The 26,542-nt window shown below is 36.6% G+C and overlaps 1 protein-coding gene across 1 annotated transcript in view; it reads left to right on the forward strand.

The window, feature by feature from the left end:
- Nucleotides 1-26,542, forward strand: part of WDR11 (WD repeat domain 11) — a 56,922-nt gene that overhangs the window by 13,699 nt on the left and 16,681 nt on the right. Inside the window, exons 6-19 of the mRNA XM_087725907.1 lie at nt 517-682; nt 3,166-3,283; nt 4,233-4,428; nt 5,956-6,059; nt 8,170-8,340; nt 10,477-10,561; nt 13,938-14,044; nt 16,354-16,429; nt 19,607-19,715; nt 19,970-20,094; nt 21,062-21,209; nt 23,273-23,379; nt 24,777-24,891; nt 25,856-26,027. Of these exons, the coding sequence (XP_087582033.1) occupies nt 517-682; nt 3,166-3,283; nt 4,233-4,428; nt 5,956-6,059; nt 8,170-8,340; nt 10,477-10,561; nt 13,938-14,044; nt 16,354-16,429; nt 19,607-19,715; nt 19,970-20,094; nt 21,062-21,209; nt 23,273-23,379; nt 24,777-24,891; nt 25,856-26,027 (1,799 nt within the window). The remainder of the gene's footprint in view (nt 1-516; nt 683-3,165; nt 3,284-4,232; nt 4,429-5,955; nt 6,060-8,169; nt 8,341-10,476; nt 10,562-13,937; nt 14,045-16,353; nt 16,430-19,606; nt 19,716-19,969; nt 20,095-21,061; nt 21,210-23,272; nt 23,380-24,776; nt 24,892-25,855; nt 26,028-26,542) is intronic.

Below are 26,542 nucleotides of genomic sequence, written 5' to 3' on the forward strand. Positions count from 1 at the left end.
TATCAAAATGGGTGAAAAATAATTAAAAGATTAAAACAAACTAATGTTAACTGCTGAAACCATGTCAAAAGAGCCAAGAGCCTCAAGAGGATGGAGATGAATGAGATCTTCTATCTTGTCAATCACCTCTAGTAGTGAGTACCGTCTTTAGAACTCCAGGCTAACTGCCAAAGCCAGGTTTTGATAGCCTTCCAGAAGGCCAAAAGGGAAGAGACAGTTCTCACCTCTGGTGAAAGAATGTTCCATGGAGATGGGGCCACAACAGAAAAGTCTCTTCTGTGTCACACCTGTTTCAATATCTTAGCAGACAGGACAGGATCCATAGCAGGCCTCTTCTGCTGGTACGAGTGGGGCGGGCTTCTCTCATGCGGGGAGAAAAGACTGATCAGCTACTTGAAATGCATATGTAATTTGGTTATGGATTTAATTTTAATTATTTGATTATTAATTGCTTGATAAAAACATATCCCACTCTCAATTAAAAGCCTTTAATAAGTGTATTTGTGGTCTGTTTAGTGCTGAATCAGTAACATTGAATGACTGCCTTCAGCTATCCTACCTACCTTCCAAGCGAAATTACATGTTATTACTGTACCCAAGAGAAATCTTGGTTCTGGATCTTGAAGTCAATCAGACAGTAGGTGTAATAGCAATTGAAAGAACAGGAGTGCCTTTTCTACAGGTAATAATACCACTTACTGTAAGCATACCTTAGACAAAAGTTTTAAATTTCACTTTCTTTAACACGTGAAAATTCTAAATAAAAAAAAAATCTGGCTTCATTACCTGGTTTTGGTTTGATATATTAAGTGCAATCTAGCTTCTTTTCAGAAAGCTTTTTCCAGAAACATATCTATACCATGCTGCTTGCTTTGTATTTTCTATGGAAAGCACATGCCTTTGAGTCCCGCAACTACCTGGAATCAATTTGCCTGCAGCTTTTCTGGTAAAATTTTCAAAAGTGGTTTGCCATTGCTGCCTTCTTATGACTGAGAGATAATGGCTGGCTCTAAGTCACACTGTTGGCTTTGTGCCTAAGGCATGGCTATAAATTTGTCTTGTTGTATTTGGGTCTTTTCCCGTGTAAGATTGAGATTGTTTTGGCAAGGTCTCACTCATCATCTTCAGGATGGTGTTTTCTTTTAGATACACAAAAAAACCCACCAGCCTGAAGATGGCGAGTGAGACCTCGCCGAAACGTTGCCAAAAAAGACCCGAATACAACAAGACCAGCATACCTACACCCGTGAAAATCTACTATATCTATGTATATGTATATGTATATGTATATGTATGTATGTATGTGTGTGTGTGTGTGTGTGTGTATACATACATGCATACATAGATACACACACACATACCTACATAAATACATACACACATACATACATACATATACATACATATGTATGTAAAATACAAAAAATAGGTGACCAGTCAGCCGATTTAATTTTAAAATCCCAAAGCAAATTTAATTATGTTTTCTGCTTTGGCTGTGTTGTGTTTCCAAAATGAAAAAAGTTGGATATATTTTCACAGAGTTGAATTGAGTGAATCTACCAGTACTGTATATTATAGAATTTTCCTACACTAAATATTTTTACTGTTTAATGTATGTATAATTTGATAGTGTGTCATTGTTAGCATTTTAAGTTGCAATTGGTTGTTTAACGACTGTTCAAAGTTATGACCGCCTTAGAAAGAGTGCTTTACAACTTGTTGACAACTTGTAAAGCACTTCTGGCCTTCATAAGGCCACATCTCTGTGGTCACATGATCACAATCTTGGATGCTTGGTGATCTGTTTGCACTTAGGTTCAGTTGCAAAGCTGTCTGCAATGATTTCATTGCCATTTGCAGTTTTCCCTGATGGTTTCCTCAGAAAATCTGTGTTGCAAACTTGCTGCGGAGCTGATCTGAGCTTATCCTGCAGCTCTTTGAGTATGAAAGGCTGCCTGCCAAGAAGGAATAGCAGCTGGGTGGGAATTTCAGCTTCATGTGGAGTTGAGGTTGCCCTATCACTGCAGGTAGCCCTTTGAAATCTAGAACACGAGTTCCCTTTCTCCAACCCTCCTCTTCCACCGATGGAGTGGAATTCCCCAGAAGAGCTGCAAAAGAGGAGCTCAGATCCTGGAAATCTGACTTCCATTTCTGCAGCACTCCAAAGGGGAAGGCAACTCCTCCAAAGGGCTGCAGAAATGGAGGTCAGATCTGAACTTCATTCTGTAGCCTTTGAAGGAATTGTCTGTGTTCAGGAGGGAGGCAATTCAATTCCCTTTGGTATGGAGAAGGAAACTGTTCCAGTGGGCTGCAGAAACAGCTGGGAACTTCAAAACTGGAGATCCACCTCTCTACTCTGCTGGAGGACTTCATCTCCTTTCCAGGCATGCAAGACAACTGCTCCAGCGGACTGGAGAAACAGATCCAGATTCTTTTCTGCAGCCTGCTGGAGCAATTCCCTTCTCCATTCCAAAGGAATTGAATTCAATATCCGCAGGCATCCCTTTCACTGTGCCTGCTTAATGACCCAGGAGATCTCTTAACAAATGTAATCAGGAGAAATGGGATTGTGGTTGTTGAACAAAGCAGTCACATAGGCACCTTGCTTAATGATCACTGCACTCAGTGTCTGAGATTCCAGTCCCAATTGTGGTCATAAATAAAGGACCACCTGTAGTAATATATCATTCACATTAAAGGGATTTTCTGCCAATTCCTGACATATGTATTGTGTTTCTATTATTAAGGGAAATAGCCTGATAAAATCGTATCACTGGATGCCCTTTCATTTTAGCATTGATGATAAACAATATAAAATTCAAATACAATGTTCTATTTTTAAATATATTTATAATTCACTGTTCATTCTTTATTTTCTTTTTTACAAATAATCTATAAAAGTATTGCTTAAGGAATATATAAGGATATTTGAAACTACTGGAAAAGTAGGCTGGCTATTCCTTAAAATGCAAAGTTAAGTTAAGCTTAAGACTTTAAAGTAAAACTGGTGAGCTATAGGTGAGTTTTAGGATAGCTTGGACCATTGGGTTTCAAGATCCAATGTAGAAACACTTTAAACAACTATGGCAATTCCTATTCATTAATTTCCATTAAATTTATATTAAAAGTGTTACTTTCAGACACTTTTTCTATATCTTTGTCTAGGTAATTCCTTGTGGCCAGCGTGATGGATTGTTTTGCCTACATGAAAATGGCTGTATAACTCTGAGAGTTCGCAGATCTACCACTAATTTAAGTGCTGTACCAAATGAAGACTCAGCAGGTAAGTCAGCATTCATATGCTTGCATCAGAAACTAGGAGTTTATGTTTTAACTGAGAGTCAGTTTCACTGTTATTCAGATAACATGATTGTTTAGATTGCAGCTGAAATTAAAAATTAAAAAAATTAGTATAATTTTAGTGTGATGATATTTCATTATTTAATACAGATAACACGCTGATAATCCAATATAATAAAGATTTGTATGAATACAGATATAGAAATACATGAATTTGGACAGTAATCAAAAGGCACAGCCTATATGTGCTGTGATAATGTACATTGTATATTCCTATATTTAAGTCTCTAGCAACCGTTTACTAAGTCTTTATTATATTCAGTTATTCTACATAATGTGGTGTATGGCAAATTAACTTACTCTGCTAAAAACTATCCAACCTCTGACATCAATATTACAAAATAGTTTGAGTTCATGTCATATTAATGTTATAGTGAAAAGCAAAAGAGGAACATGAATGCATTTAATTCTAAGGACTAATAGCTACAAATCTGGGTACTTGAGAGACCGCCTGCTGCCAATTACCTCCCACAGACCCATTAGATCTCACAGGGTTGGCCTCCTCCGGGTGCCATCTACCAGCCAATGCCACCTGGCTATTACCCGGGGGAGGGCCTTCTCTGTGGCAGCTCCGGCCCTCTGGAATGAGCTCCCCGCAGGGATTCGGACCCTCACCTCTCTCCAGGCCTTCCGAAAAGCCGTCAAAACCTGTCTTTGCCGGCAGGCCTGGGGGTGATGAGTTCCCTCCCCTCTCGACATGTATGGTTGTGCGACTGTTGTCTACTTTTATTATTTGTATTTTGTCTTTTTATGTTCCCCCTTTTTTTCCCCCTTGAATTGTTCGCCGCCCTGAGTCCTCCCGGAGAAGGGCGGCATACAAATAATAAAATACAAATACAAATACCTGATATCTTACATTTCAACATTTACAGATCCTGATCCCGTTCAGGAACTCATCTATGACTTACGAAGTCAGTGTGATGCCATTAGGGTTACCAAGACTGTTCGCCCATTTAGTATGGTGAGCTGCCCAGTGAATGAAAATTCTGTAGCTCTTATAGTCAGTGATGGAAGAGTAATGATATGGGAGCTGAAATCCACCATTTCAAGCCAAGGTGTACGTACCAGGTAACTTGGTGTCATTTTTTTTTATTACAGTATATATGTATATAGGGAATGCTTGAGAATAATTATTACACTGTATTCCTGGCATAAGAAGAACTGATGGGAGGTGGACCAAGGCTGTGATAGAATGGATCCCACTTGATAAAAAGTGTCCATGAAGGCCTTGGAGAAGATGGATCGATGACATCAGCAAATATTGTGGGCCCAATTGGCAAAAGAAAGCTCAGGACTGTATGGGTTAGAAACATGCAAAAGAGGCCTTCATATTGCAGTAGATAGACAATGGCTGAAATGATGATGATGATGATGATGATGATGTTGTTGTTGTTGTTGTTGTTGTTGTTGTTTGGCATAACTGGCTTGTGGTACACCTTTCTAGAAGCAGAAAGTATGAAATTTAACACAAACACAATCTTCAAAAAAATGAACATAGTTTGCACTTAACAACCACATGAAGATAATGCATGATAAAACTTGCATGTGATTTATATGGACTGCAGCTATACCAAGGTTAATAGTTCCATTGCCACCTGATGCTACATGAATCCCAGTAGTTTATTCTTTAAGGAACCCTACATGCTATGGGTAAAGATGGTCATTATTCTAAAAGTTTGCCCTCCCATTTTCCCAAATCAGAGCTTCTCAAATCTATTTGTCTTTGTGCTTCAACATCAGGAAAATTCTTAATACTTGAAGCAGGAATTTTTCCTAGTTTGGGTTTTAGGTTGTGTCAAATGACAGGCACTTGGAGCCAAAGTAATATAAGAAACATTAAACAAATCGTATAAATAAAGCCATTGGCAGTGCTTTGGACTTGGTTTGCTGCATGCTGAGAATGTGGTCATCCAGAGTCGACAGCAACTTGATAGCATGTAATCAGCCAATCATTCACTGTTGAGTTTGTAACCCCCAAAATACGAATACTACTCAAATCTAATAAGATATATACTAAGCAAAATGTAAATGTTTCCAAAAATTCTGTAAAATACAGAATTGTAGGCAGAACTTTTAGAGTAATATTATAAGCTTATTTTAGATAACTAGTCATGAAAAGAACGTGATTTAGAAAGGAATTAGTGTGTTTTATGTATCGGCAAATTTATGGAGTAAATATATTAAAAATTATCAATTTTCACTGGATTTTGTTTATCTCCTCAATATATTTCACTGTTGACAGGTAATTAACACTTGCTAAAAGGCTTATTGTATTCCTAGCACATGTTGGAGTAGATAACACCTGAAATATTGTACATGAATTTTGGAAAGTATTATTCTTTAACAGTTCTTGAAAATGTATTACTTTATCCAAGCCATGAATAATACTTTTATTAGAATTTAAAAAAAAAAAAACTTTTAGGCAACTGTTAGAGAAGAGATTAACTCTATTCTCTAAAATTTTGTAACCAGTGAAAATCAAGGTTACTTCACTCTGTTTACCAGTCCTTGTATACAATTTCATTTGGGTTCTATTTGTTAGTTATGCTAGAAGATAATTTAGTGCATGCTGAAGTTTTCTTGTTTATATTTTAGCCATTCCAATGTATCACCCTTGTATTCACCTATCTCATTTTGTGGAACTCCTGTTGGGACCTTGCAGAATAAGCTTCCAGATCTGTCACTAGATAATATGATAAGTAAGTAAGTATATAAGTATAAGTGTTTATCAACTTCTAGAGAAAACCAAATATAGAACAATGAACAAATAACTGATATGTATGCATACCTTTTAACTTTTCTCACGAATTAAACAATATTGAAAATATTATTTTTTTAAAGTGAAAAATGCACAACTTTTTTTTCTTAAAAGACAGTAGCTATCCTTCTACAGTAAGTTTCATGATGTAATTGTAAAATATGATTGCATACCGTGTTTCCCCGAAAATACGACAGGGTCTTATATTTTTTTGACCCATGAAATATGGCCTTGGGCTTATTAAAGGGGAGGGGTTATTGTATTTGGGTTACCGGACTGCTGCTCCCTTCCAAGCGGGCTGCCGAAGAGCCGGGCACAGCCTCAGGGTTGAATGGCTGTGTTGCCCTGTCGCAGCAGCAACACAGCAGCCATGAGGTGACCACAATCGCAAGCAGATGGCCGGCAACCCCCCTTTCCAGCCAGGCACAGCGCCGCTGACCGATCTAGCAGTACCGGGAAGGCACCAAGCAATGCGAGCGCCTGTTCGCCGCCCTCTGCCTCCCGCAGCTCGGAACCTTCGGAATGCTCCTAGGTGAGTGAATGGGGCTCTGCATGGCTGGAGAGGGGGGTTGCGCGAGCGGCTTTTCTGCTCCCTGATCGCAGGACTTGCAGGCTCACAATACCCTTGGCTAACTCTACAGTACCTGCAGAGCCAGGGCATCTCCGCTGCTGGTGCCGCCTGCCGCTTGGTTTTTTTTTTTTTGCTTTCAAAGCATGGAGGGCAGATGCCGCTCTGGAAGTACGCTCTATGGTAGCATACAACCATAGAGCATACTCCAGAGTGGTATCCTACCTCCGTGCTTTGGAAGCCGCAACAGAGGACTGATGCCACTCTGGGAGTATGCTCTATGGTTGTATGCTCTGCAGCCAACCCCCTCTTCAGCTGGGCACAGCGTAGCTGACCAACCTAGCGGTACCTCAAAAGCACCAAGCAATGGAAGCGCCTTTGCCCCCCACCTCGTTTCCGCGGCTTGGCTCCTTTGGGATACCGCTAGGTCGGCGAGCGGTGCTCTGCCTGGCCAGAGAGGGGAATTGTCCAGGGGGAAACATGGTAGTTTACTATGTAATGCATGAACTAAGTCTATTTATTACTTTTCTTAATTGCCAATAGCTCTTTTAATTTATTTTATTGGTTTATTTTAGTCTTTAAAGTATTATATACTTTGGTGAATGGCAGGGTATACTCTTCTATATATACAGGGTATACGTTTCTGTATACTGTATATTTAAAAAACTTGATACCTTGTCCTTCCCAGATGGAATATTTTCAATTATTATTAATCATAAAAGACTCTTCTTGCACCTTTCATTGCAAAATCCTTTGTGGATAAATCCCAGGAGGGCAAATGCAAGAAGTGTTACATCTGGATGATAGAAATGCCCATACATAAATATTCAGAATTTTCGGACAAACACAATATGTATGTATGCATGCATGCATGCATGTATGTATATATGTATCAGTGGTGGGTTTCAAAAATTGTTCGAACCTACTCTGTGGGTGTGGCCTCCTTTGTGGGAGTGGCTTGTCGCCCATGTGACCGAATATGAAGATGCCGACGACACTTGTCAGAACCACCTTAAATTACACACAGCACTGGCCTGCATAAGAATCTGATGTAAACTTGTTTTTTTAAAAGGCATCTTTGGTTTGCGTTAAAATAACTTCAACACATGCAATGTTCTGATTGCACCACAAACGCCGTAGTCATCCTTACCTTTCACAGAGGCACTGAGTTTTATAAATATGGGCATGATAGTGTAGAATAATCATATCCAGGGACCAGTGGTGGGTTTCAAAAAATTTTGGAACCTCTTTTGTAGGTGTGGCCTGCTTTCCGTGTCCACTGGTGGAACCTCTTCTAACCGGTTCGGTAGATTTGACGAACCGGTTCTACCGAATAGGTGCGAACTGGTAGGAACCCACCTCTGATATGTATGTATGCACACATGTATGCACATGCACACACCCACACATTAATTGTACACATGCACATACACAGACAGTTGCATAATGCCAGAAATAACTTATTTGTTTTTCCACGATAAAGGTGCACTGTCTACTGAAGATCAACCAAAAAGTTATTGTTTGCAAGAAGTGCATTTGAAGTTCATTTTAACAGGCCTACTTTCGGGACTTCCTTTGCCTCCATTTGCTATTCGCATGTGTCCACCTCTTACCACCAAAAATATTAAGCAATATCAGCCCCTGCTTGCTGTGGGTAAGTATTGTTTAAGAAGTAAAGTAAATATATTGTTCGATTTGATTATGAAATAATAGCTTTGTGTAATAAACTCAGTGCAGTTTCAGAATATATTTCTGTAGAAAAAATAGCATGTCACTAAACTGCTGTAATCCTAATTTTTTCAGGTAAATGCTGCTTTCAAAATTTCATGACAATATAATCTTACTTCCTCTTGGTTGTAGGTTTTTCTGCTTCATATTTTAGAAATTGCAACTGCTAACATATTTTTTCAGACTATAAACCACTAAAAATGTAATGTTTTAAAATGAATCCGACCAATTTACCTCTTTAATTTTTGCTATAAAACACTGCCTCCAAAAGATGTGCTTATGTTTGGCTATATTTTCCCTAAAAATATTATTTGTCACCCAGTAAGAATTCTATAGGTCACATATAAAAATACATACTATACATACTATAGAATTGTTGTCTTAGATAAAATTTTATATAATTGAACAAATACTAAAGTAGCCTATTAAAATTCAAGTGCCTAAGAAGAATTCTATAGACACTAAAATCCAGGATAACAGTTTATAAAGTAACATAATTTATGAAATCTGTGAACATCCATCAGGGGAATATAGGGAAAGTAGGAAGCAAGAATACTCCATAATAAGAAGGAAGAGAAGCCTGGATAGTAGACATTGTGGTATCTGAACACACCAGAATAGAAATTGAGAAAATTACAAAATACAAATATCTCCAAATAAAAGTTGAATGATTTTCACAAAAGAAAGTATAATACCAATAGTAATAGGCACCTTGAGTGCAATTCCAAAACATATCGAACACCGCTTGAATACATTGGCAAAACCCCTATCAGTCAATTGCTAAAGGACCTTTACTTGGAAAAGCTTACATCCTTAGATGATACCTCTAACACCATCAAAGAACAACATCTATCCAATCCAGGACCTTGGGAAGGACTCAATAGATGGATAAAAATGCCAAATCCAGTCTAAACAACTGGCTGGCTGTGTGAAAAGATTTGATAGGTGGATAAAAATGCCAAATCTATATAAAATCTGGCTAACTGTGTGAAGAACCATAATAATATTTCAAACAATATTTGCCTGTCTCAGGTCCTTGGGAATTAAAATGTCAGGTAGATACAGATACAGATAACAGAATTGGAAGCTAGTCCAAACCCTCACCCAAGCAGATTCTACACCATTTTTGACAAATGGCAGTCCAATCTCTTCTTGAAAGCCTCCAGTGATGAAGCTCCCACAACATCTGAAGGCAAGATGTTTCATTGATTGATTGCTCTCACTGTCAGAAAATTTCTCCTTATTTCCAGATTAAATCTCTCCTTTTTCAGTTTCCATCCATTAATCCTTGCTTGGTTCAATCCAATTCAAACATCTGGATGATTGCGACAAATCTAAATAAATAAATAAATAAATAAATAAATAAATAAATAAATAAATAAATAAATAAATAAATAAATAGGATGAAATATAAGATATATAAAAAATTGATTGCACAACAAAGTATAATTAAAAACATCATCAACAACAATAATAATAATTAATGCCAGGTGAAATTCTCTGGAGTGGCACTTCAGAATTCCAAGTCAGTTGTAAACAGGTTTATTTAAAGCTGTATAATTATCTTCCCAATATTACCATCTGATTCCTATGATTCCTATCCATGGAGCCATACAATGAATTTTTTTCTTACGCAGGTTAAAGAAGACATGTACTCTGATTACTCTGTATCATGTTAAAGAAGCCTAAATAAGGACAATTATTTATCTTCTGTAATAGTGTGTCAGAAAGTTCAATACCCACCAATTGCCTTGAATAAACTATTCATCTTCCTGTGAATATAGACAGTTTTTTATCTTTGAATACTTTCCTGACCCTTGATTAAGTAGAAATTTTGAGTGCTAAGGATGTCTCTTTCCTCAGCAGCCATCCATATAGAGGTTTTACATCAACTTTGTAAACTGACATTGCTAATTTGCTATGGATGATAGCCTACATATTCATTGTTGCTGTAGAAAAATCAAGAAAATTAATTCAACGCTCATTTTTATTCTCAAAGCTGAATGTAAAACATTAATATAAATTGTTATTTTTATTTATAATGAAAAATGATTCTTTGCAGGAACAAGCAATGGGTCGGTCTTGGTGTATAATCTTACTAGTGGATACTTATATAAAGAATTAAGCATTCATTCATGTGAAGTCAAGTGAGTTAATTTTTATTGTTGTTGATCCTGGAAGCGGTTGGGGAAGAAAATAAAATATTAAATGCAAACATTTGACTTTTTCTGAGATGATATTCCTTTGGTAAAATAATGCTACTTCCTTAAATAGAATCATCATTGTTTGATTGGAAATATGGTTTTGCGTAATAAATATTTGAATTGGTAACTACTATGCTTACCTGAACATAAAATTTGGTTTTTTTTTTTTTTAGTACATTGCAATATAGACAGCCCTGCCTGGTTCAAATAAGATTCAAGCCATTTATGAGAGGTAGTTTTTAAAGTTGATCCTCATTTTAAAAAAATGTCTTGTTCCCAATAGCTAGCAGAAGCTGGGATCATGAATAGAAGATCATTCAGTGTTTGGAAGAAAAAAATATTGCTTAATATTCCCCTGTGTCTATTGCTTAAAATCATTCTGTTTGTCCTGTAGGACAAAATAGAGTACCTTTTTTTCATTTAAAAGAACAGACCAGGACTATCCATCAAACTGACAGAGATAACTTTCTAATTCTGGTTGGGTTTTTTGATAATCTTTATTTATTCATGTTGTTGAAAGCATCAGATAGAATAATGAAATGACATAACACTTGACTTTGTTCCAAAAAGCCTGTTTCGTTCAAAATTATATTCTTAATTAGATTTCTTTTTTAGAAGTTTATGCTGTTATGGCTTAGATGGTAGCTAGCTTTAATTAAGAAAATGCAGTCTCACCATCTGTCAGATTATAAATCTTTAAAAATACCTGAACTAAGAAGCACTTTATAAACATAAACCGCAATGTGATGTCAAATGTAATATTGCCTCTTTGCCATCTTCAGGATTGGATCAGTTAATATGAGAGGAAAAAGAGAAGGAAAACCTAGTTATTAGCTTTATGAAGGAATCAGATATTTTTCTCATTGATTCCTTCCAAAATTTTTGACCATAATAATAAATATTATAACTTAAATAAGATTTGATTTTATTCTTCATGCTTTCCATCTTTCCTAATCCTTTTTTGATTTGTGCATTAATTGTTCTGTGCAATATCTTACTGCATGCTCCTAGAGGGTTTTCTGGCTGAAGACCAATGTCAGATGAGCAGCCTAAAACCACGGAAAGTTATTTAAATCACCTTTTCTCCAGTGAATTGCTTATCTGATTTTGGGACTCACCATCATCTTTCAGTTTTATATTATTTTTTAAATGACAGTGATAAATATTATTTTGATCATCTGCCCAAACATGTTTAAAGCTTTAAGTGTGCCTGAATGAATTTTCACCTAATACATGACACTTACCTGAAGCATGTGGCAGACCAAACCAGAATTTTCCTTATTTAAGTACTAAGCATGACAAAACTGCAAGAAGTAGATGAAAACTTAATATGTACCTTGTTGCCAAGATCATATAGAAGATTCCTATGTATGTACCTCATATTTTAACGCGAGTCCTTTGTGATCTCAGGGCTAAGAAGGGGGAAAGAAAGGACTAGAACACAACTTCTCCAACACCCTATATCCAGATAAGCAGGGATTAACACCAGACAAAACTATCAGGCTGAAAACATTTCCCTAATCAAGAAACTGCCACAGTGAAAACCATACCTTCATCAAAACTAATAGCAAGCTACCCAAAAAGGGAACAAATCCTACATTTACTGTCATTGATGATATTACCTAGCTGGGTAATGAAACAACCAAGCACAGAAATAAATATATAAAGGATTTGTGTTGCTCATAGAGGTCACTGGCGGAAGTAGCCATTCTGTGTTGCTTTTAAGTTTTACATAAGTTATGTTCTCTGTCATCTAATTGTTACTGGCATTGTATATTCGATATTGAAATGCTGTTTGCAGCATCTCACAGTCACATGTTTTGGTTTTTAATGTTTTTTATCCCTTTCTAGTTTCTGACAAAAAAATGTTCATTTGATAAAATGGATTCGCTGAATAATTACCATGTTTGCTTAACAACCTTTGCATTTGCTTAGTGATTACAGCAAAAAGTAGGAAAATCAGAGATTGTCATGTGGTGACCCACTTAACAACTGCAATGACTTACAACTATAATTCCAGGTTCAATTATTGTCCTACTTTGAGGACTCCCTATACTAAAATGACTTAGCAGGTTTTGGCTGCTAGATGAATATAACGAAGGAATTTGATTTCTTCATTGTTTCTTTCTTTATTGCAGCTAGAAAGGAACTCATGAAATAAATTGCCTTGAATTATTCAGATATTTTAAAGCTCCGAGACTCCGTATTTCTGTTCTATAAATCTACTGCAAAGGCTATTAATAAAGTTCATGAGTGTTACATTTTAAGCACAGAGTTGTAATCTATAAAACAAGTGTAGCGTGACCCTTAATTGCATTAAATGTCAGTTTTTATGCCAGTGTACTTGAAATTTGGAGATTGAAAATTGACTGTTTCTGAACACTTCCAGTATAATTGGGATACTTATCGTAATACCAAGTTTCAAATGTAGTTTTTACATTCTCCATTTACATGAAAATACAGATTTGTGTTCAGTAGTACATGCTGCATGTTTAGCTTTTAATCAAATTAGATCTATAGACCTATGAAAAAAGGGTGTGAACAACAGAGCTAGAGAATACTGAGCTTGTTGAATATTGCAGCCTTCAGGAGATCTTGAATAACTTTGCAGATGCATGTTTTAATTTACTAGAAATACTACAAGGAATAGTCTTTTTTTTTTACAATTGCAGCATTTATTCTTACAAGAAAATTATACATATGCAAACAATAGTTTGCTTTCATCCATGTATTTATCTGTAGATTTATATTATTGATACTTCATATTTTAATGGAAAATATATACAAGTGCTGAATATAATATAAATTATTAATAATTCTTGCCTTATATCTTCTTATAAAACTATATTCTTTAAAGTATTGCTAAGTTAGCTGCTGTGTTACTGCTAGTAATAATGCAGCATATTTAAAGGAAAATAGTGTAATTATTCAGTATCAATCCAGTGGTTTTGCGACTTTTTTTAAATCTTCTCTATTCTCAATTTATACAGAACTCTAAAATAATGGGACTTCTTTTTTTTACTTGGAATTTTGAACTAATTTTTAATGACTTTTTGGAATTAAACTGTTGAAAATATTATTACCGTTATTCATTTAGCTTTTGTATATATTAATATTTTTGTATAATGAACCCATGGCATGATAAGATTTTTTTTTCATTTCAAGGGCAATGTTTCAAGGGAACATTGAATATTGTAAAGTGTATTTACTCTCCCCTCCAATGCATACTGAGTATTTTTGCTCCTTGTCCCATAAGATTATACTGTTTCCTATACTTCAAAATGTCTGTATAATATACTTCAATATTATTCCTTGGTAGGGGTATTGAATGGACAGGCTTGAATGGCTTCCTTTCATTTGCTACATCTACACCTAATAATTTGGGATTAGTGAGAAACGAATTGCAAATGGTTGATCTTCCCACAGGTAAATTCTTTGCACAATATAATATTTGATGATAAGATAGTGGAATGTAGCTGTGCAGAGTGGATTTGTACTGAATTCTGTTTGGTGGATTTAAAGCTATTACAATGGCAGAAATATATATGAGATGAATGGCTAATGCATTAAAAAACATTAAATTTTTTAGATAACTAAAGCTCAGCAAGTTCAATATTTTAAATTCATATTTTGTCTTCAAGATCTTTAAATTGGAAGATTTTGCCATTATATGCAAAACTGTTGAACACTGTTTACATGAAAAGCATTTGGCTTCCTCTGAGAATACACATTCAAAACTAATTTTAAAAGCTTGCTACTTCAGTACTTCTTAGATTTAATAAATGTATTGTTACAACATTTATTACATTTTAAAGACCCAATTCTTCTTTATACATATTAGTGTTGATGTTGTAGCTTCTGCTCAACATCATGTTGTAGCTGATAACAGTGGGAGATATAAAGATGTTTCCATATGTGGATGCACATATGGCAATACATAATTGCTTGGACCTTAACAGTAGAAAGATGAGTGATTTAACTTTGAAATGTTGGTTTACTCAGTGCATTCACCGCTTGTTTATGTGTCTAAATTAGGATTCAGACCTTGATCTTATGCTTAAATGATGTGACTTTTAAACTACGCCACAAAGGTTTTCATATACCATTAGCTTGGTTCACCGACAAATGCGCGCCCGACAAATGCATGCCGACAAAACCGCCACGACAAAATCATGACCTCGAAAGTGCGCCCACTAAAGCGTGTTGACAAAAGCACGCTAGCGAAAACAACGCGAAAACAACGGTAACAACGGTAACAACCCTAAACCTAATCTTTGTGGGCGCGGTTTTGTCTACGCTTTAGTGGGCGCACTTTCGATGTCACGTTTTGTCATGGCGGTTTTGTCGGCATACATTTGTCGGGCACGCATTTATTGGGCACGCATTTGTTGGGGCACGCATTAGCTTGGCCCTACATTGGTATAGTGCCTTTCTTTATTTTTTTAAAAAAAAGCAACAAACAAATGTTAAAAAATGTTACACATTTTTAAACATTATATACAGCAAAGCTTTAAAATGGATTAAGTCTTAAATTCATTTGGGTGAGTTTTAAATTTATTTGCATGGAATTTAATTTTTATCCATAGTCTGTGCTGCATTGTATGTTGATCTCCCTAATTAAAGAAAACCGCTACCAAAAGAAAGTACAGTTTTAGAAACGTGATGAAATAGAAACTGACATTCTATTTTCTGATAGATCTGTTCCAAATATTTAAACACAGTTTTATATTAATGTATAGTATATTATGCATATTTTATATTATGTAATACCGGTGGGAAAGAAAGATGGGCCCAAAATTCTAGATAATTCTAGTTTGGCATATTTCATAAATAAGCATTGGAGAATCATTATGCAGTTATCGGTGTATGAACTAGTGATTATTAATATCAAATTATCTGAAAAACATTCTGAAAAAAGTGATTGAAACTCCCATATATTGTAAAATCGGGATATATAAATATCAGTGAGAGCAAGTGTTGCTCTTCAGTATGATGAATGTAATGGTTGCCACGGTTCCACCACAAAACCGCGGACGACAAAATCGCGCTCGACGAAAGCGCGCATTTGACGTCATCACAGCGCAATGAAAACATCGCGATGTGATCGAAAAATGTAAAAATAAAGCAAAAACCTTACCCTAACCCCCCCAAACCTAACCCTAAACCTAACCCTAAACCTAACCCTTAACCTAAGTGCTTTAATTTTATTTTTATTTCAATTTTTAATTTTTTTCGTCGCGCTGTGATGACGTCAAATGCGCGCTTTCGTCGAGCGCAATTTTGTTGTCCGCAGTTTTGACAGGTCACGGGTTGCCACAACATTTATGTGAAGAGAACCTCTGCTAGCTGTCTGAGTCATCTTTAGATTATAACATAACTTTTTAGAGAAGTTATTATGTCATGAATCTAACAAAAGACACTTAATTAGTACAAGATCACAGAGAAAATGTTTGCATTTACTATAGTTTACACTGAGCTTTTAAAATTGTGAAAAAAATAAATGTGAAAAATGGGATGGCTTAGAGCCAAAAGTTTAGCAATATTTCATGTTCGCTAACTCAATTTTGGGTTTATTTCTAATACACAAAACAAAGTTATGGAACTTGGAAACTGATGTTAAGAAGGCAAAACGTAATGGAATTAAAATAAGAATAAAATAAGAATATAAAAATAATCAGCCGTGACAGGTTTGTCTGTGTTGGATAGTTTTCATATGTTGTGCATCATTTTCTTAGGTAGGAGCATTGCCTTTCGTGGGGAGCGAGGCAACGATGAACCAGCAATTGAAATGATAAAGGTGTCCCACTTGAAGTAAGCAAGTCTCTTTAGGAAGTTACTCTAATTATTTATATGTTTATATAGAATCTATTGTTTAACCCGCTTTGAATGGATTAATTTCAAGCAAATAAATTTGAATGTTCAAATGAAAAACTGGTGCATATAACAGTGCTGTCTATCATTCAAATGCTGAGTGGCTTGTTGGTGAAGAGCATATAGAATTATTCTTATTCTTCATCCTGTTTATTCTTCTGTTCCCCATTCTTCAGGGTTAGCAATAGCAGTTAGACTTATATACCGCTTTATAGGGCTTTCAGCCCTCTCTAAGCGGTTTACAGAGTCAACATATCGCCCCCACAGTCTGAGTCCTCATTTTACTCACCTCGGAAGAATGGAAGGCTGAGTCAACTCTGAGCCAATGAGATTTGAACTGCTGATAGCAGTCAGCTGAAGTGGCCTGCAGTACTGCACTCTACCCACTACACCATCTTGGCTCTTGGGTTGTCAAATTCACGGCCCATGAACCAGATGCATCACGTGCAGGTCACACCCACTCCTGTTTTAACAAAAGGAGGGGAGTCACGCTGTGTCACATGACAATGTGATGACGCAATGTGATGATACCCCTGCTTTAGAACCATTTCCTATTGCTTTCTGCAATAATATGACACTAAAAATATTCTATTTCAAAGTAATACTAGAATGTATCTATTTTATATAAAAGAAAATAAGATATATGCCTTGTTTTCTTCATTTCCCATGTTAGGATTTCATAAATTGTTTTTCATAAAGGCTATGTTATTGTTAATTTCATCTCTTTAAAGAAGTAAATTTAAGCTTCTTTAGGCCTTTATCAGCAGAGTCATAGAGTTTAGTTATTAGGAGCAATATTGTGTTGGTAAATTGTTTATCTTACTTAGCTTACAAACCACTTAAAACCTACTGGGCAGCTCCAGATCAAAAATTATTAGAATTATTTATATAAGGATATAAATATATATATAAATTACACAGGTCTATGACTAAAAAGCTGTTTGATTATTTTAAATTAAATAATTTAAATAATTATTAAATTATTATCTAATTTCCATGTATTTTGGTGTGCTGAAAACAAATAAAATATTGAAAAAACTAGACGTCATGATTTGCCACAACATGCAAAATTGTCTTCAAATTTATCATTTTTTTTTATTTTTGGTATTTTTTTATATTATGGATTTTTAACCAAATTTAAAGTCCAAATTACTATTAATTAATTCACATAAGTGCATTTAAAATATAAAATGGCAAAAAAACCTTAAAGGGTTTGTCCAAGTTATGTAAAAAAAATATAGCACTGTAAATCTGATGGTCAGCAATATATACATAAGCTAAGCAAGTTTTAAGCCTGTGCTTCTAATGGTAGAAGCGGTTAATCTTTCCTGAAGAATCCAGTAGGAGGGAGACACAGGGTAGATAGCAGCATCTTCGGTCAGTGCAGGGGGTGTGGCCAGCGCTGTGACATCTTGTGTACAGACACAGAGCTGCTCTCTCTTGCATGCCACACTTGTGCATGAATCATCATCAAGTTCTTGGTTCTAGGCTGTTCACACTTTTTCATTGCAATTCATGTTAGCTCGTCATTCTTCAACCGTTACGTTATGGCTCTGCAAAAGTGTATTAATTGCCAGACAGTTTCTGTTTCATCTGTGGTGAATATATAGTGTTGAAGCAACAGCAGAATATTACAGACTTTGTGAAAAAAGTATACTTTGCATACTGTGGACTAAAAATTGGAGATCAAGATAAAGTTTGGGCGCCTCATAAAGTGTGCAAACGGTGTATTGAGGACCTCCGAAACTGGTTCAAGGATAAGAAAAAATCTTTCCGCTATGGGCTTCCTATGGTATGGTGAGAGCAAAAGAACCATAGTGATGACTGTTACTTTTGTTCATGCGATGTGAAAGGGTTTAATTCCAAATGGAAGCATTCCATTTCATACCCCAATCTTCACTCAGCAATTCGTCCCATCCCCCATGGCACAGATATACCAGTACCCAAGCCCCCTGCTACCTTGGAAGAGATACCTTGTATGTGGGGACTTGGAAGGTCTTGTGCATGCTGCTCGGGCAACAAGCTGGGTATACCAAATACCCTTGTTTTCTGTGTCTATGGGACAGTCGAGACTGACAAAATCACTGGACCAAGTAGAGTTGTCAGCCGAGGGTGCTAACAGTCAGTGAAAAAAATGTCCTCCAAGAAACTTTGGTACCTTCCCATAAAGTTCTTCTACCACCTCTCCACATAAAATTGGGATTGATGAAGCAATTTGTAAAATCACTTCCAAGAGATGGAGAATGCTTCAAATACCCGGTCACCAAGTTTCCATGCCTGTCGGAGGCAAAATTGAAGGAAAGTGTGTTCGTTGGATCAGAACATTAGAAGGCTTATAGTTGATCAAGAGTTTGTCAATACCATGATGGATCTTCAAAAAAGAAGTTGTACAGAAATTTTTAGGCAATAACAAAGATCCTCATTACAAAAAGATCGTCGGAAGAATGCTGAACGCATTTCAAACTTTAGGTTGCCTGATAAGTTTGAAAGTGCATTTCCTCCAGTCCCACCTTGACTACTTTCCTGAAAATTTGGGAGCTGTGAGTGAGGAACAAGGTGAACAATTCCACCAAGACATTAAAGAGATGGAAAGGAGATACCAGGGAAAATGTAGCATTACAATGATGGCAGACTACTGTTGGATGCTTCAGAGAGACATTCCAGATGCTACTCACAAGCGTAAATGCACCAAGAGGAGCCTCACAAGAAAGAAGAATCGAGTTTAGTGTGTGTAGGTAATCTCATTTCAGTTCAAAAAAGGAAAATATTGTAATAAAACTTTAATTTTATAAGTCTATTTCCATTTATTTTGAGGTATTGCCTTATTTAACACAGTTACCTAAATTGTCAGGAAACGTGAGGTCCTATGACAAAATGGAGGTCATTTTCGGATTCAGTGCACCAAAAAGCATAAAGATTACGTGGAATAATGAAAATAGCTCTTGAATTTTTTTTTTGCAGACCTGTGTTATATTTACATAATAAATATATAAATTATTTATATAAAACCCTTAAATAGATATTCTAGGACAGTAAATAAAACAAGATGAAATATTTGCTATGAAATTTTCTTATTTGTTTCTTACCTTGGTTTTTTCTTTTTTTTACCAATTTTAGGCAGTATTTGGCAATTGTTTTCAAAGATAAGCCTTTGGAATTATGGGATATCAGGACATGTACTCTTCTTAGAGAAATGTCTAAAAACTTCCCTACAATTACTGCTCTGGTAAGAGAGAAATTTTATCTAGCTTCTTTTGTGTGTGTGTGTGCATGTGTGCTATTCATGAGTTGAAGTTTTCTTGAAGAATTCTTAAAATCCATTTGGATAAATACATACATTATTTTCTTTTTTGAATTCTCACGATTAGAAAAACTGCAGTATTGACTTGTATAGTCTTACTCTTTTATCCAAATACATTTGAGTGAAATTTGTATTGATAAAACTTTATATGTGGAAAGTTCTGGGTTTCCTTCTCTTAGGAATGGTCCCCTTCTCATAATCTGAAGAGTTTAAGAAAGAAGCAGCTTGCAGCCCGAGAGGCTATGGCGAGGCAAACAGTGGTATCGGAAAGAGAAGAGAGCAGTCTGGAGTCTTCAATGATCAGGTATCATATCAGTTTAAATGAAAATTTATATTAATTATTTCTCAGACAGGGCATTTGCCCAAGATTATTTCCCATTACCATTTCTGTTACTAGTTCTGGACTATGAAAATAAAAAGTTTAGCTGGACTGTAATTTAAATCAGCTATCAACCTGATAGTGTTGCAGCATTTGAACAGCAACATCAAGAATGAAATGTTAAAATGTGTTGTACAGTGCTGCAGTAAAATACATCCTTTATTTATTTCATATAAGGGGACAATTTAATATTGAAATACAATTTTATTAATCCACTTTAAAAAAAATTGATTGTATTTGATATATTTTTACTTATTTCTTTCAAATAAATATGGCTGCCTACCTCGTGGCACGCCAAAACCACGGTAGACTACAGCGCGCCCGACGAAAGCGCGTACGTGACGTCAGCAGCGCGACAAATAAAATTAAAAATAAATTAAATTAAAATTAAAATTAAATTAAAGCAAGCCGATTCACATAAAGGTTAGGGTTAGGGTTAGGGTTAGGGTTAGGTTAAGGGTTAGGGTTAGGTTTAGGGTTACGTTAAGCGTTAGGGTTAGGTTTAGGGTTAGGTTAAGGGTTAGCGTTAGGTTTAGGGTTAGGTTAAGGGTTAGGCTTAGGGTTAGGTTTAGGGTTAGCTTTGGGGGGGTTAGGTTTAGATTTACGCATTAATTTTAGTTTACTGCTCACAGCGTGTTGTTTTCGTCGCGCTGTGATGACGTCACGTACGCGCTTTCGTCGAGCGCGCTTTAGTCTACCGCGGTTTTGTGGTGGAACCGCCTACCTTACACATGATAATCCTAGGTGTTTTACAGCAATAGTAATACATCATAATATTTCTTTATGGCAAATTGCTTAATACAAGATTACTTTCCTGTATTGTATATTTTAAACATTTGTACATATTACAGATGTAGACGAGGTGAAACACTCACTGATTTCTCTTTTAAAGCTTGTTGCAGGAAGCAGAGAGTAAATCTGAATTAAGTCAGAACATTTCTGCTCGGGAGCACTTCGTTTTTACAGATACTGACGGACAAGTTTATCACTTGACAGTGGAAGGGAATTCTGTCAAAGACAGTGCGAGAATTCCTCCTGATGTAAGTTCGTCGCTGAATGTCTGTTTCCAACAGTTATAGATCTAAAAAGTTTGAAGTAAATGTAATGAAAGTTCCTACTTTTTTTACTTTTAAAGAGAAACTGAAAGAAAGTGCAATATCTTGTTTTTGACATACAAATAAAAATAAGTCACCCTTCCATGAATTCGTTTTAGTTTGCCCATTACAGTCATGCTACAGAGTGTGGCTTCAAAACCTGTTATAAGATCTTGAAAGTATTTCTGAAGAATTTCTGCTCTAAGTAATCCAGAAAGGTTGCATCATTGGGCAATCTGATACTGTGCGTTAGATCAGTGTTTCTCAACCTTGGCAACTTGAAGATGTCCGGACTTCAACTCCCAGAATTCCCCAGGGGAATTCTGGGAGTTGAAGTCCGGACATCTTCAAGTTGCCAAGGTTGAGAAACACTGCGTTAGATTCACTTTATTATATCAGTTACACTGGTAGAATCAACTTGGAGTTGACCAATGGCTCAGAATTTAAAGATGCTTAGGTTGTTTGCTGGAAAGCTGACGGCCTGGGTTCAAGACTCGAGCGCCATGCAATGGGGTGAGCTCTTGTATCCTGCCCCAGCTTCTGCCCATCTAGCAGTTTGAAAGCATGCAAATGCGAGTAGATAAATAGATACCACTTCAGTGGGAAGGTAACAGCGTTCTGTGTATCTTCGGCCTATAGTAATGCTGGCCATGACCACGGAAAATGTCTTTGGACATCTCTGCTTCCTTCAGCCAAGAAATGAAGATGAGCACTGAGCCCTAAAGTTGGACACGAGTAGACAAGGACAGCTTCACCTGTAGAATCTCACTACAACTCTCTATCATGTATTTGTGTTGTATGCATCTGACATTCATAGATAATATTTAACTTGAATTACTGCCTCATGCTACTCTTAAAAGTGCAATTGCTTGTCCATACGCTCCCCTTGGCCAGTTGTGTATATTACATCACTGGCCAAGAGCCGAGGTGCCGCAGTGGTTAAATGCAGCAATAGCAATAGCAGTAGACTTATATACCGCTTCATAGGGCTTTCAGCCCTCTCTAGGCTATTTGAGAGACCGCCTTCTGCCAATTACCTCCCTGCGTCCCATCAGATCGCATAGAGTTGGCCTCCTCCGTATTCCATCCGCCAGTCAGTGCCGACTGGCGACTACTCGGAGGAGAGCCTTCTCTGTTGTGGCTCCGACACTATGGAACAATCTCCCCGTGGAGATTCGTACCCTCACCACCGTCCAGGCCTTCCGCACAGCCCTCAAGAACTGGCTAACCCGTCAGGCCTGGGGATAATCTTATTTCGCCCCTCCCGAATGCTGAGTGAATGTTGAGTTTTATTGTCTAATTTATTTTGTGCACATTTCTTTTTTTGTATTGTCCCACACTCCCCTTCCTTTTTTTGATTGTAAGCCGCCCTGAGTCCCCTCAGGGAAAAGGGCGGCCTATAAATAAACAATCTAAATCTAAATCTAAGCGGTTTACAGAGAGTCAGCATATCACCCCCAACAATCTGGGTCCTCATTTTACCCACCTCGGAAGGATGGAAGGCTGAGTCAACCCTGAGCCGGTGGGATTTGAACCGCTGAACTGCTGATCTAGCAGTAGCCTGCAGTGCTGCATTTAACCACTGCGCCACCTTGGCTCTAGGCTGGCTACAGGCTACTTCAGCTAATGCAGTTCGGCTGTTCAAATCTCACCGGCTCAGGGTTGACTCAGCCTTCCATCCTTCCGAGGTGGGTAAAATGAGGACCCGGATTGTTGTTGGGGGCAATATGCTGACTCTGTAAACCGCTTAGAGAGGGCTGAAAGCTCTATGAAGCGGTATATAAGTCTAACTGCTATTGCTATTGCTATAAATGGATTAAAGTTCCATTGTTGGGATTAAAGTAATGTTTATTAATGTTTATTAATTAAACTATTAAATGATTATCCAATTGACTTATATGCTTAAATAGTGATGGGTGTATAAGAGGGAGTTTACCTCCTCTAAGTTCATGTATATTTCAAATTACTATTTTGCTGATTTTTAATCTTTGCTTTTTAAATTTTTGTAGGGAAGTATGGGCAGTATTACATGCATTGCCTGGAAAGGTGACATCCTAGTTCTGGGAGATGTTGATGGCAATTTGAACTTCTGGGATTTAAAAGCTAGGGTATCCAGGTAATTTGCTTAAAATTCTATAAAGCCAAAATAAAAAATGATTTGTATCTTGTGATTGACTTCTTGATTGGTGATCTGCGTAGTACAGATCTCTTCAACTTACCACTATTTGTTTATTGTTAATTCAAAGTTACAACAACACTAAAAAAAAACAAAAAACCTAATGACCAGGTCTCCCACTTATGAACATCAAGGCATCCCCACATTCGTGTAATCAAAATCTGGGCTTGGCAACTGGCATATATTTATGATTGTTGCAGCATTATAGGGTCACGTCATCCCATCAGCAACCTCAGCCAGCTTATGACAAGCAAAGTCAATGGGGGATTTATCAATTATATCCATCTAGATGGTGATGGTTATAATATGTCAAAGCCTGGACATTTTTATTGCTAAAGGTTTTATTTCTTTTAAAAAACACAAATATTTCATCATTCCTCAATCATTAAAACATTGAAGTACAATTTTTTTTGTATGCCCCTCCCTCCCTCCACCCCCCCAACCCCCCTCCTCCTTCCCCCCCCCAACTTCCCAGAACCCGTACACGGTATGGATTTTTAACTAACACAGTCTAAAATCTATTGAGAAAAAAGAAATAAAGAAATTAATGACATTCTGCATTGACCTTAGCTTCTTCTTACTGAACTAACTTTAAACAGTTTAAATCGTTTCTGATCTTAAGCATAGGCTAACTGGAATTTCATGGTCCCGTATTTATTTTGTATATAGTCAATCCATTTTTTCCAGTCTCGTTTATATCTCTCATTTGAGTGATCTTTAAGATATGCCGATATTTTAGCCATCTCGGCTACGTTTGTGACTTTCAAAGTCCATTCTTGAGTTGTAGGCAAGTCTTCCTTCTTCCAGTATTGCGCCACCAACAGTCTTGCTGCAGTTATTAGGTGCAGAATCAAGTTAGTCTCTACCACTGTAAAGTCAGTACATATACCTAGTAAAAATAACTGAGGAGTGAACTTTATCCTTCTTTTAGAAATATTTTGCATAACCCACCATATTTTTATCCAGAATGCCTTAACCTTTTGGCAGGTCCACCATATATGATAATATGTAGCATCGAGAGAACCACACCTCCAACATTTAGGCTGTAAATTCGGATACATAGAAGCCAACTTTTTAGGATCTAAATGCCATCTATAGAACATCTTGTAAAATTTTTCTCTCAGATTTTGAGCTTGTGTAAAAGCCTGGACATTTTATAACCTGTGGGCCATACCCATCCTTTTAGATATCCCTGTCTGTCCTGCAACAGAGCGGGGAGGGGAGGTCAATGGCAGCCCCCCCAATAACAGTCCCAGTTTCTTACCACTTGGGAAAATGAATTGCCCACCCCTCATTTAAACAATTTTCCCATCTGTTCCTTGTTCACCTTCTGCCAGGGGCATTCCCACCCACCGAGGCTGGGTGAGGAAGATACGCTTTGCTCCTGGAAAAGGAAACCAAAAGCTGATAGCAATATACAATGATGGGGCTGAAGTTTGGGATACAAAGGAGGTAAGGTATCAACTCGGCTGATTTTTGTTCTATATGGTAAAAATAAATTTTAATTAACTAAGAGACATAGATGTCACTTAGACAATTAAGACCTTCTTTAATTCAATAAATCTCTTGATTGCATGTAGAAATCAAATTAGGAATAGTATATTAATATTCAAGTTATTATAACATTCTTTCCAGTGGATAAAGTGCTGGAGACACAAATTCAGTCCGCAGTCAAAGGGTAGTTGTATAGAAAAATAAAATGAATCAATGTAAGCTGCTTTGGATTCCTGCAGAATAAAGCAATGAAATAAATCAATCACAAGAAACTGGATGTTTTTCAATATTTTATTTATTTAGCATATGGGTTCTGCAGAGGTCATGCAATCACTGACTGTATAATTTAGTTTAAATTGTCAGCATAACGTGTGTGTGTGTGTGTTATATCTGTTAAATAAGGGAATAAATGAAAAAAAATCATCACTATCTGAAACAAAAGATGTTCTTTCACTATGAAAGAAGAAACCATTACAGGATTTTTGTGATTTTTTTTAAACTTAGGAAAGAGCCGAGGTGGCGCAGTGGTTAGGGTGCAGTACTGCAGGCCACTTCAGCTGACTGTTATCTGCAGTTCAGCGGTTCTAATCTCACCGGCTCAAGGTTGACTCAGCCTTCCATCCTTCCGAGGCGGGTGAAATGAGGACCCAGACTGTGGGGAGGCAATATGCTGACTCTGTAAACCGCTTAGAGAGGGCTGAAAGCCCTATGAAGCGGTATATAAGTCTAACTGCTAATTAGTAGATGTCTTTAAAAGGTAATCTGAGTTATAGATATGAAATAAATTTCCATAAATTATAAATCAGAAATTAATACTAGTGATTAATTAGTATACAGAATAATTAGCAAAATTCTTTTTGATTTATGTTTACATGAAGTACCCAGTAAACTATTTATAGCTAAGATTTTCTGTACCCTTTAGGTCCAGATGGTAAGCAGTTTAAGAAGTGGCAGAAATGTCAGTTTCCGTATACTTGATGTTGACTGGTGCACGTCAGATAAAGTGATCTTAGCTTCAGATGACGGTTGTATCAGAGTGCTAGAAATGACAATGAAGCCTGCTTGCTTTAGAATGGATGAACAAGAATTGTCAGGTAAGGTTAAGGTCCATTCTACCACCACCCCTTTTGGGAGGGAGGGGTAGAATTGCATTGTACAGTATTGTTGTAGTAAAATGGGAATGTTTTAGCCGGCATTGGAATGAGACAAAGATATTTTATTTATAGATATGGCATAAATTTCAAATTGCAGGTGTAAGAATGTGGGTGATTTTTAACCTACACCATAAGAACAATGTGGAATTGCAAAGAAAACTCAGAATTGTAGACATAGAGTACATGAATTGTAAAACCTGGTTGTTTTTTTTAACTCTAGTACAGGTGATAATTTTTTTTTTTTAAAAAGGAAGGTCTTTTAGCCAGTCCCCAGGCTCACAAATTAAATAAGTCACAATTTCAAATGATTTATTTGTTTCCAGCTCTTGCTTACAAAATATTGACTGCAAAAAATATATAATCATTATATATTCATATGTTGAATTGGATATAAAGATCCCAATTCGCAAATGGAAAATAATGGTTTATATGCTCTTGATCTTCCTTCTTTCTCT

This window comes from Thamnophis sirtalis, unplaced genomic scaffold, assembly GCF_051295495.1.
Source record: "Thamnophis sirtalis isolate CommonGarterSnake01/CBP01778 unplaced genomic scaffold, rThaSir2_p1.2 scaffold_11, whole genome shotgun sequence".
NCBI classification, from domain to species: Eukaryota; Metazoa; Chordata; class Lepidosauria; order Squamata; family Natricidae; genus Thamnophis; species Thamnophis sirtalis.